The sequence below is a fragment of the Salvia hispanica genome, chromosome 5 (genome assembly GCF_029641045.1).
Source record: "Salvia hispanica isolate PSC_SH4W2 chromosome 5, Shi_PSC_v1, whole genome shotgun sequence".
NCBI lineage: Eukaryota > Viridiplantae > Streptophyta > Magnoliopsida > Lamiales > Lamiaceae > Salvia > Salvia hispanica.
This window is the reverse complement of record NC_142696.1, coordinates 18,880,318-18,892,065: the sequence shown is the minus strand read 5'-3', so window position 1 is coordinate 18,892,065 and position 11,748 is coordinate 18,880,318. Positions and strand designations below refer to the sequence as shown.

At 34.1% G+C, this 11,748-nt stretch overlaps 1 protein-coding gene across 2 annotated transcripts; it reads left to right on the top strand.

The window, feature by feature from the left end:
- Positions 1-1,771: 1,771 nt before the first annotated feature.
- Positions 1,772-2,634, top strand: LOC125191129 (germin-like protein subfamily 1 member 11). Of its 2 annotated transcripts, none has more exons than XM_048088601.2 (2): positions 1,772-1,912; positions 2,004-2,634. In XM_048088601.2, exons 1-2 carry the CDS (start codon positions 1,795-1,797, stop codon positions 2,528-2,530), a joined length of 645 nt encoding a protein of 214 aa, XP_047944558.1. In that variant the 5' UTR covers positions 1,772-1,794; the 3' UTR covers positions 2,531-2,634. The 2 variants fall into 2 exon arrangements, with proteins under 2 accessions (XP_047944558.1, XP_047944557.1); XM_048088600.2 differs by having other exon boundaries at positions 2,001-2,634.
- Positions 2,635-11,748: the final 9,114 nt, after the last annotated feature.

Sequence of the window (11,748 nt, the reverse complement as noted above, 5' to 3'; positions counted from 1 at the left end):
ACTCATTAAAATAATATTTTAATAATAAAAAAAATACACAATACATAAATCCAAAAATAAAAAATAACAAGCCAAATGGCATTTTTATATTTTATTTTACAAGTTGCATAATTTTATTGAATAAATTATATATTTATTGATAACTATAAAAAAAATAAAATGAATCGTGCATATCGCATATCGCATGGTGTGATACTAGTTATAATAATGTGTAGGGTTTTATACAAAATAAATTTAATAAATTTATGATATTTCATTTTTGTAAAATTTCAACGTAGCATTGATTTGCTAGACCCTTTCAGCAAATTAATGAGCCTAGTTTACTAGTTCCATTCATTTAAGCTGTAGGATACACAATAAATTCATAACAGGAAACTAAATATAAGCCAACAATTTCGTTTTTGGTTAAAAATCGTCCAGGTAAAACATATGCATGCCACTTCTTGTAGAACCATATAATTATAATACAAATAATCGAATCAAACCAAACCGAAACTCTGCGATTTTTATACATATGGCTTCCGAATAAATTGGGAATTACATTTCATCAAGAAACTATAAAATACTTTTTAATTAATACTACTATTATGAAAATGGTGACATAAAAAATTATGAAAGTGAATTCAATACAAAAATTAAAGAGGGGAAATCCAACATGATACAATTAGCTAGGATATCAATTACCCACCAATTTAATTCAATAAAATATTATCGATTTTTAATGTTTCAAAAAAATTTCTTCATGTGAATATGAGCCGCCATTTTTCTTCTTTTCCTTTCATTTTGTTCAGTTTTTGCTCTTTTTTGTCTGTTTTCGCTTGTTTTTTTTGCTTTTTTAAATATTAGTTTATGAGTTTAAGTTGTATTTTAATTTTAAAAACTTCAATATATTTTGTTACTTAATTTAATTTCTAAAGAAATTTATATCTTAATCAAATAAATACTTTATCCGTCCACGTAAAATTATCTCATTTAAGGATTGCACCAGTTATAATACACAATTGGTAAATTGGTAAATTGTAACAGGAAAAAGAAAGATGTTGAAAAGTTGGAGGGAGAAATAGAAAAAATGGATAAACTATGAGAGGTGGAGAAAAATTGGTTAGAATGTTTCCACAAATAGAAATGAGAATATGTTGATGGACGAAACAAAATGAGAAAAATGGGTACTACTTAATTCTTGGATAAAGAAACATTTAATTCATTTAAAAGGCATAATAAATTAAATGAATTTTTTTTAAAAAAAACTTAGAAGTAAGACTTATAAATATTTAAGAGAATGAATAGTGGGTTGTGAGTACTGTCCTCTTATGTAACGGAGGTGATAAAAAGTGCTGAGATACACAAATAGACTGAATAGTTAAGAAAATGACCAAATTTAGTGATGGAGTTGGGGATTGCCTTACTTGCTTTTAGGAGGTCTATACTGTCTAATTCTCAATTAAATGAAATTAGGCGCATTAACATGCTTAAAACTTGAAAGTCAGCTTAAGCTACAGAGCTAAGAATTCATAAAAAAAATGTACCCAAATACACAAAAAAGGAAATTTGACCAATAACAATTTACTAATTACACGAGTTTATAAAGATGTGGTAGTAGCATTAGGGTTGGCAAATAAATAGATGAGTTTCTAGACATTTAATTTTGGAGGAAAATTTAATATTTCACCATTTTTTCTTACATTTGTCGAAAAAACAACTTTCCAACATCAGTGAAGCACCTCTATAAAAAGAGACTTCTATCAATGCTCAAACAAGCTAGCATTCATCATTTGCATTCACTAATCATTCCAAATGGCTTCCAATGCAATTTTATTTATCACATTAGCATTGATCAATTCAATTTGCATTTCCTTGGCCTTCGACCCTCTTCCTCTTCAAGATTTCTGCGTCACAAATCCTTTGGGAATCGGTATATATATATATCTACCTTCTTATTTATATAGAATACATTTTACTTGTACAAATTTCTCAAATTTTTTAGTACTACTAATATTCAGCAGGAAAATGCAAGGACCCTAGATTTGTTACCGCCAACGACTTCTTCATGAGCGGTCTAGATCGGCCCGGGCCCTTTAACTCGTACGGTGTTGCCCCCGTCTTTGCATCCGCAACCACAACACCCGGGTTTAACACTATGGGGCAGACATTTCTACGCTCGGAGTTTGCACCGAATGGGTTCTTGCCGCCCCACACGCACCCTAGAGCCTCGGAGGTCATATACGTCGTGGAAGGTTCGATGGAAGTCGGATTCGTAACCTCGTACCCGGACTACAAATATTACAGCAAAGTCCTTAACAAAGGTGACGTCACCATCATCCCCTTCGGCCTCGTCCACACCGTGCGGAACGTGGCCGGAGGGAAGAGTGTCATAACGGCCTCCTTCAATAGCCAGAATCCGGGATTTATTTTCGTCCCCGACTCTGTTTTCGCGGCCAAGCCGGCCATCAACAGCACTTATCTAGCCGGAGCGTTTAAGCTGGACGAAAAAACTGTCAAAGATTTGCAGACTAAAATGTGGTATATGTAATCCTTGTATGTTACTTCACCATGTATGGTGATAAACAGCTTCAATTTCTCAACCAGCACAATAATAAATAAATAATACTAATAATAATTCTCTTTGGAGTAAAACGATATTCCTTTATAAGTATCATTTTCGTAAAACTTTTATATAGACAAAGGAAATACTATAATACTATGATTTAAAATTGCTATTACAATGCAAAAGTAGCTAAAAATATGGATCAAATCAATGCAACAAATTTCAAGCATCAGAAACATACATGTAATTATTCACACTGTAGATTAATTAAAGCCAATACCCAAAGTTTTGCTCGATGTGTAGCATGTTGGTAAGAAGATGCATATATTTAATTGACCATTTTAAATGAAGAAATGTTATCAAATTTTAATTAGTCTTATAAAATTTGAAACAAAATAGTAGTATTAATTTTTTTTAAAATTCGTTGCTATTATTCTATGAAATTAAAATTAATTTTTTAAAAAAAATAAAGATTGATAATAAGATAAAGAAAATAAAACGGCCATAAATCTTTAAATTTAAGAAAATAATTTTCAAATCATCACCCTTGTCTTTGTCTAAAGACTTTGCTAGCCCATCCTGAGGCACCTCAAATTTTATTATCTAGCACTGTTCGATTGGGTCGAAAATATTGGAGAAGTGCAAGACCATTTCATCCGAAATTGCTTGTTTATTGAAAAATTCAAAATAAATTCTCAATCAATTGTCGTTAAGTGAGAATATATAAACTCAGTTATGTTGTTATTGTCAAGCTATTAACATAAAATACATAAAGATGCATTATTGCATAAAGTTGTATTCTTTCTGTCGTAGTTAATTAGACTGAATGCTCCTTATGGGCTTGAGGCTATTTTCAAGCAAAATAATAGTTCAAAATGATATCAAATCAGATTAAAAGACCTCTAGTGATATTTTAAAATTTTAGTACTTAATTTGATATTAATTTATAGTTGAATGACAAAAAAAAATGTTCACTCTAAAATATAATGCTACATCTGCCATCTTAAGCAACTCGTTTTATTTTTATGACATGTTGCCTAAAGTGGGTTATTTCTTTTTTGGTAAAAATATTACACAATAACTCAATCTTAACTATTCGCTATCCTACTATATTCTCTCTTCACAAATTTTTATTTTATTCTCTCTCCTACTTTATTCTATCTTCATTTAACTTTTAAAAAATCATATTTATTAAATCTCGTGCTAAAAAGAAATATTTTACTTATGAAAGGATGGGGGAGTATTATTTATATTTTTTAAAAATTTCTCCTTAAGTGAATATTCTATAAAATAATATAGTAATCAGATAAACTTGACCAAAAATAAATAATAATGTACTCCCTCCGTCCCAAGGAAGATGACCCATTTCTTGGGCGGCACGAGATTTTATGCAACTTTATTTTGTGTGTTAAATGGAGAGAGTAAAGTAAGAGAGAGGGGATAAAGTGGAGATAAAGGGGTTTCCATTTTAAGTAATGAGTCATCTTGGTTGGGACAAACCAAAAAGGAAAGTGGGCCATCTTTAATGGGACGGAGATTTTATGTAATTTAAAATTATCTGGGCTTACTAAATTTAAAAGCACATTTTATGTAATATTTTATGTAAATTTGAATATATATGAACTATAAGCGAAATTTAAAATAAATCATATAAATAGATTAATCTTAAAATGTGACAATTTTTTTATTTTTTAGATTCAATAATGAAATATAAAAATGCCTTAGAAACGCAATCTAGTCTAGGTCACTTACTAAATGAGCTTGAGCTTAACTTAGTCTGAATTTATGTAAAAAAGAGCATCCATCCACACTAAGGCGGACGTCCCAATAGCCTAGCACTAGGACTAACCAAAAACATCTTCTGTCACGTCACTAGGACTAACCACTGCACTGCCACATCACTAGGACTAACTAGTGCACAATAATAGCCTAGCACTAGGACTAACCAACAGCCTAGCCAATAAAACAAATTCACAAATACGGACTTAAAAATACATAGTTCAACCCAAAAAAAAACTATCCCAAAGCTTCGACACACGCGGCCACCGTCTCACTCCTCGTCGTCACCTTGGCCAGTCCCGGCAGCATCGGAAGTCCCAGAGGCTCCCCCAGCAGCACCCCCGACGGGGGGTGGGTTCCCCAAAGCACGCCTCATATCATAGATGAGGCTCTCTAGCATCTCCTTGTGTAAGGGGTCCGTTGCCGCTTTCCACTCCTGTGAGTTTAGTTGTTATATTCAAAGGTCAAAGTTGCCCTTCTCATTTAAAATTATGGGAAGAGGGAGGGATTAATTTCAGTCACGTGATTGGAAAAGATGTGTGGTCCAGATTTGGTTATAGGGTTATTATGTGATTTATGGGTTATTATATGATCACATCCCTATTCACACTTCACAGATTTTATAAAACACACACATTGTATCATCAATTTTTATTAGGGGAACTAAATGAATTAACAAAAATGGTAGTACAAGGTTTTAATAGCTGTGAATAATGGAATAATTACAAACATGGTCAAATTCATTGATATTTTGGTTGATTTGTAAAGTTGAACTTAAATAATGACAATTTGACCAGAAGATAATGACACAAGTACCCTTTGTGTGAGTGCCTCAATTGGAACTTAAAATTAGTCTGCAAAGTAAATGGAAAGCCTAATTTAATTCATAGTTTAGCCGTAAAGAAAAACAAACTGTTAGGACAGTAAAATTCATTCATCAATCATTTACTCCATATGATTAAGGAAATAACAAATGGAAACAAAAATGATTTTTTCACTCAGTTAAGGCAAGCTCAACAGGATTCAAAATTATTTCCTAAGGAATATGTTCATGTCGTTTATCATAACAAAAGAATATCATTCTATATCCACCATTACCAAGTGAAATTAAATCATGCACATAAGAATATCATATCAGTCCAAGGCATGTCAGATCATTTCCATATAAGACACCCTAACATGACAAATTAAAGTTGATATGCTTCGTAGAGAGCTTATATTGACAGAGTATATTCTATACAACTGACCAAGAACAAACACACAAATGATTTAACAGAGTATATCCCAGACCACTAACCAAGAACAAATTCAGTCCATCACCAATGACACCTCTTTTCACACGTATATGTGGCTGCAAAATGAAGGTACACTCTTAACCTTAATTAATCAAGATAATATCTCAACCATATTATCTGCAAGCACCATAGTTCACAAAATCATAATAGGATGAAATGAAACATGGCCCGGCTGATACGACTTGAGAAAAATGAAGCAATACATACAAGACTTAGGTGAGAGTAGCTCTAAAATGATTTTGATTCATCCATCTAGGGTTCGTGAATGCAAACCAACATTTAGCAGAAGAGGGTATGAGTGGAAATTTGCTCTATAGTCGTGGTGGTGTTTTCCAATCCAGAAATGGTATCTTACCTCCCTACTAACACCATCCACAAAAACATTACGATAGATGGAATGCCAATCCACAACATGTTACAATCATAAATTAACAACACAAAATTAAATCATTATAAAAATGGCATACAAATAACAAATTTCACTTCAATCAAACTGTCACATTTTCTAGTCTTGCTTGAAGTTGAACCAGAAGCGTCAGCGGAACTCCAAGTACCCACATACGGTCAACTGAATCTTGCAAGATTCTGCCGTACCCTTTGTAACCCCACTTGCGGCCCCATGACTAAGTTGGATGAGATCATCCACCCCCTGAAGATTGTCTATATTGGCAGGAAAAATATTCAGTTTGCTGAACGCGACAACCTATAGCAAGAAGTATGCTAAACTCTTTCAGTCGGATTCATCATAAATACTGTAAATTTAAGAGGAATACTCCCTCCGTCCGTCATTAGGAGTCCCATTTGTGGGCGACACGGGTTTTAAGAAATGTTAAGAAAAGTGGGTGGAAAAAAGTTAGTGGAATAGGGGTCCCACTTGTATATATTAGTTTAAAATGAAATGTGAGTTGAATGAGTTAGTGGAAGGTGGGACCCTATTATCATTTATGGTAAAAGTGAACCGGGACTCTTATTCGCAGACAGATTAAAATGGAAAAACGGGACTCCTATTCGCGGACAGAGGGAGTACGAACTAACAATTTCGTTTGTAAGATGGACCTAGGCTTCATCGACTTAAGTAGATTTTAATTCTCCTGATTCCCATTGGTCATTTTGTAGCCGACACCAAACAAGAAGTTTCTGATATAAGTTTGGAACAATCGGCTATTAATCAGATCTATGTAGGACAACAAAATGTTAATATACGCAGATCTAGAGTTTACTAAAACCTTCATACTAAGCTAAAGTTTGTACATCAACTTACCTAAGCTAAAAATTTCAGTGCCAGAAGTATAAATCTATAAACCCCATCAAACAAAAAATAACATGGCATGCATAGAGGCACAACTGGGAATGATAGTTTGAGGGTGTAAACTAGGACTGACAATTTTTGGCACGACACGATAACACGACACGAACACGCACGAAAAATAATTGGTATGTGTCAAAGCTTATTGGGTTCATGTCCTTATCATGTCGACACAATAACAACACAAAAATTTCGTGTCGTGTTCGTGTTACACGTTTGTTCTTGGTCAGTTGTGTACAAAAATTAAAAAAAATTAAATAAACATTCTCAAAGCTACTCCATATTAACACTGATAAAACATACCGAGTATTTTGCTTGCTGGAACTTCCAGCCAGGTTCGGAGTCTGTTGCACACGATAACACGACACGAACACGCACGAAAATAATTGGTATGTGTCAAAGCTTATTGGGTTCATGTCCTTATCATGTCGACACAATAACAACACAAAAATTTCGTGTCGTGTTCGTGTTACACGTTTGTTCTTGGTCAGTTGTGTACAAAAATTAAAAAAAATTAAATAAACATTCTCAAAGCTACTCCATATTAACACTGATAAAACATACCGAGTATTTTGCTTGCTGGAACTTCCAGCCAGGTTCGGAGTCTGTTGCTGGCTTTTATCCGGGGGTCTTTTTCTTGACTTCAACCATGTACTTATGATAGGCAGACACAGCCTCCCTCCCTAAACAAGACAGGAAGGAATTCTATAACAATTTCATGGATGGCTGCATCTATCTTTGTGGTGTATATCTTCTTGCCCGTTTTAAACTTCATCTGTAAGTTATACAAAGTAAATATTAAAGTATAAATTATTTAAATTTGCTCTATAGTCGTGGTGGTGTGGTGTTAAGTTACTTATTAAGGTAATATCACTTAATTTGCCAGTGCATCAAAATTAAACCAATGTATGGCTGTAGATTGTTTTTTGTGTTTATTGGCGTGCAAATTTTCAGTCATGCCATCTTCTGCTAAATGTTGTGCAAGTTTCCATTCACAAACCCTAAATGGATGAATCAAAATCATTTTCGAGCTGGTCTCACCAAAGTCTTGTCAGGATTGCTTCATTTTTCTCATATCATATCAGCCGGGTTATGTTTCATTTCATCCTATTATGATTTTGTGAATTATGGTGCTTGCAGATAATGTGGTCAAGATGTTATCTTTATGAATTAAGGTTAAGTGTAACTTCATTTTTCAACCACATATGTGTGTGAAAAATTGGTGATGGACTGAATTTGTTCTTGGTCAGTGGTCTGGGATATACTCAGTCAACTCATTTGTGTGTTTGTTCTTGGTCAGTTGTCTAGGACAATTTTTGACATGACACGATAACACGAGACGAACCTGCACGAAAATAATTGGTATGTGTCAAAGCTTATTGGGTTCATGTCCATATCGTGTCGACACAATAACAACACGAAAATTTCGTGTCGTGTTCGTGTTACACGTTTGTTCTTGGTCAGTTGTGTACAAAAAATAAAAAAAATTAAATAAACATTCTCAAAGCTACTCCATATTAACACTGATAAAACATACCGAGTATTTTGCTTGCTGGAACTTCCAGCCAGGTTCGGAGTCTGTTGCTGGCTTTTATCCGGGGTCTTTTTCTTGACTTCAACCATGTACTTATGATAGACAGACACAGCCTCCCTAAACAAGACAGGAAGGAATTCTATAACAATTTCATGGATGGCTGCATCTATCTTTGTGGTGTATATCTTCTTGCCCGTTTTAAACTTCATCTGTAAGTTATACAAAGTAAATATTAAAGTATAAATTATTTAAATTTGCTCTATAGTCGTGGTGGTGTGGTGTTAAGTTACTTATTAAGGTAACATCACTTAATTTGCTAGTGCATCAAAATTCAAACCAATGTATGGCTGTAGATTGTTTTTTGTGTTTATTGGCGTGCAAATTTCCAGTCATGCCATCTTCTGCTAAATGTTGTGCAAGTTTCCATTCACAAACCCTAAATGGATGAATCAAAATCATTTTCGAGCTGGTCTCACCAAAGTCTTGTCAGGATTGCTTCATTTTTCTCATGTCATATCAGCCGGGTTATGTTTCATTTCATCCTATTATGATTTTGTGAATTATGGTGCTTGCAGATAATATGGTCAAGATGTTATCTTTATGAATTAAGGTTAAGTGTAACTTCATTTTTCAACCACATATGTGTGTGAAAAATTGGTGATGGACTGAATTTGTTCTTGGTCAGTGGTCTGGGATATACTCAGTCAACTCATTTGTGTGTTTGTTCTTGGTCAGTTGTCTAGGACAAATTTTGACACGAGAAGAACCCGCACGAAAATAATTGGTATGTGTCAAAGCTTATTGGGTTCATGTCCTTATCGTGTCGACACAATAACAACACAAAAATTTCGTGTCGTGTTCATGTTACACGTTTGTTCTTGGTCAGTTGTGTACAAAAAATAAAAAAAAATTAAATAAACATTCTCAAAGCTACTCCATATTAACACTGATAAAACATACCGAGTATTTTGCTTGCTGGAACTTCCAGCCAGGTTCGGAGTCTGTCGCTGGCTTTTATCTGGGGTCTTTTTCTTGACTTCAACCATGTACTTATGATAGGCAGAAACAGCCTCCCTAAACAAGTCAGGAAGGAATTCTATAACAATTTCATGGATGGCTACATCTATATATGTGGTGTATATCTTCTTGCCCGTTTTAAACTTCATCTGTAAGTTATACAAAGTAAATATTAAAGTATAAATTATTTAAATTTGCTCTATAGTCGTGGTGGTGTTAAGTTACTTATTAAGGTAACATCACTTAATTTGCTAGTGCATCAAAATTCAAACCAATGTATGGCTATAGATTGTTTTTTGTGTTTATTGGCGTGCAAATTTCCAGTCATGCCATCTTCTGCTAAATGTTGTGCAAGTTTCCATTCACAAACCCTAAATGGATGAATCAAAATCATTTTCGAGCTGGTCTCACCAAATTCTTGTCAGGATTGCTTCATTTTTCTCATGTCATATCAGCCGGGTTATGTTTCATTTCATCCTATTATGATTTTGTGAATTATGGTGCTTGCAGATAATGTGGTCAAGATGTTATCTTTATGAATTAAGGTTAAGTGTAACTTCATTTTTCAACCAGATATGTATGTGAAAAATTGGTGATGGACTGAATTTGTTCTTGGTCAGTGGTCTGGGATATACTCAGTCAACTCATTTGTGTGTTTGTTCTTGGTCAGTTGTCTAGGACAATTTTTGACACAACACGATAACACGAGACGAACCCGCACGAAAATAATTGGTATGTGTCAAAGCTTATTGGGTTCATGTCCATATCGTGTCGACACAATAACAACACGAAAATTTCGTGTCGTGTTCGTGTTACACGTTTGTTCTTGGTCAGTTGTGTACAAAAAATAAAAAATATTAAATAAACATTCTCAAAGCTACTCCATATTAACACTGATAAAACATACCGAGTATTTTGCTTGCTGGAACTTCCAGCCAGGTTCGGAGTCTGTTGCTGGCTTTTATCCGGGGTCTTTTTCTTGACTTCAACCATGTACTTATGATAGGCAGACACAGCCTCCCTAAACAAGTCAGGAAGGAATTCTATAACAATTTCATGGATGGCTGCATCTATCTTTGTGGTGTATATCTTCTTGCCCGTTTTAAACTTCATCTGTAAGTTATACAAAGTAAATATTAAATTATAAATTATTTAAATTTGCTCTATAGTCGTGGTGGTGTGGTGTTAAGTTACTTATTAAGGTAACATCACTTAATTTGCTAGTGCATCAAAATTTAAACCAATGTATGGTTGTAGATTGTTTTTTGTGTTTTTGTTGTGCAAATTTCCAGTCATGCCCTTTTTCTGCTAAATGTTGTGCAGGTTTCCATTCGCGAAACCTAAATGGTTGAATCAAAATCGTTTTCGAGTTGCTTTCACCAAAGTCTTGTATGGATTGTTTCATTTTTATCATGTCATATCAGCCTGGCCATGTTTCATTTCATCCTATTATAATTTTGCGAACTATGGTGCTTGCAGATAATATGGTTGAGATATTATCTTGATTAATTAAGGTTAAGAGTGTACCTTCATTTTGTAGCCCCATATATGTGTGAAATGAGGTGTCATTGGTGATGGACTGAATTTGTTTTTGGTTAGTAGTTTGGGATATACTCTGTCAACTCATTTGTGTGTTTGTTCTTGGTCAGTTGTGTGGGATATACTCTGTCAATATAAGCCCTCTACGAAGCATATCGACTTTAATTTGTCTTGTTAGGGTGTCTTATATGGAAATGATTTGTCATGCCTTGGACTGATATGATACTCTTATGTGCATGATTTAATTTCACTTGGTAATGGTAGATATGATGGGGTTAGGAGCCCCTTGCACAGCGGAAGACTTGTACAAAACAAATAAATCAGACACGGAGCTATTTGACCGATTATGCGATTAATCAATTCACATGTTAAACAGATAATTGCATGCTAGAACGCAAATAATTCATGCTTAGAAAAAGTAAATCCTAAACATGAATTCTATGGTTTAGAGTTACCGATTTGATTCTCCAAAGAATCATCGATTGCTCGCGCCTTCTCCACGTGATGATCTTCAATACTAGACCACAGATCTTCTGACTGGTTCCCGAACTGTATCTCAATATCAAGGTGAGCTGATCTTATCAAAATACTAGGACTCGAATAAAGAAGACAGAAATTCCTCACGGAGGAGGAGCTGAAATTCTCACGGAGGAGAAAATCAAATAAAAAATTTCGTCCTCCTTTAGAGAAAAGGAATGAAAATTATATTATGAGAATAATAATCATTCTGTCT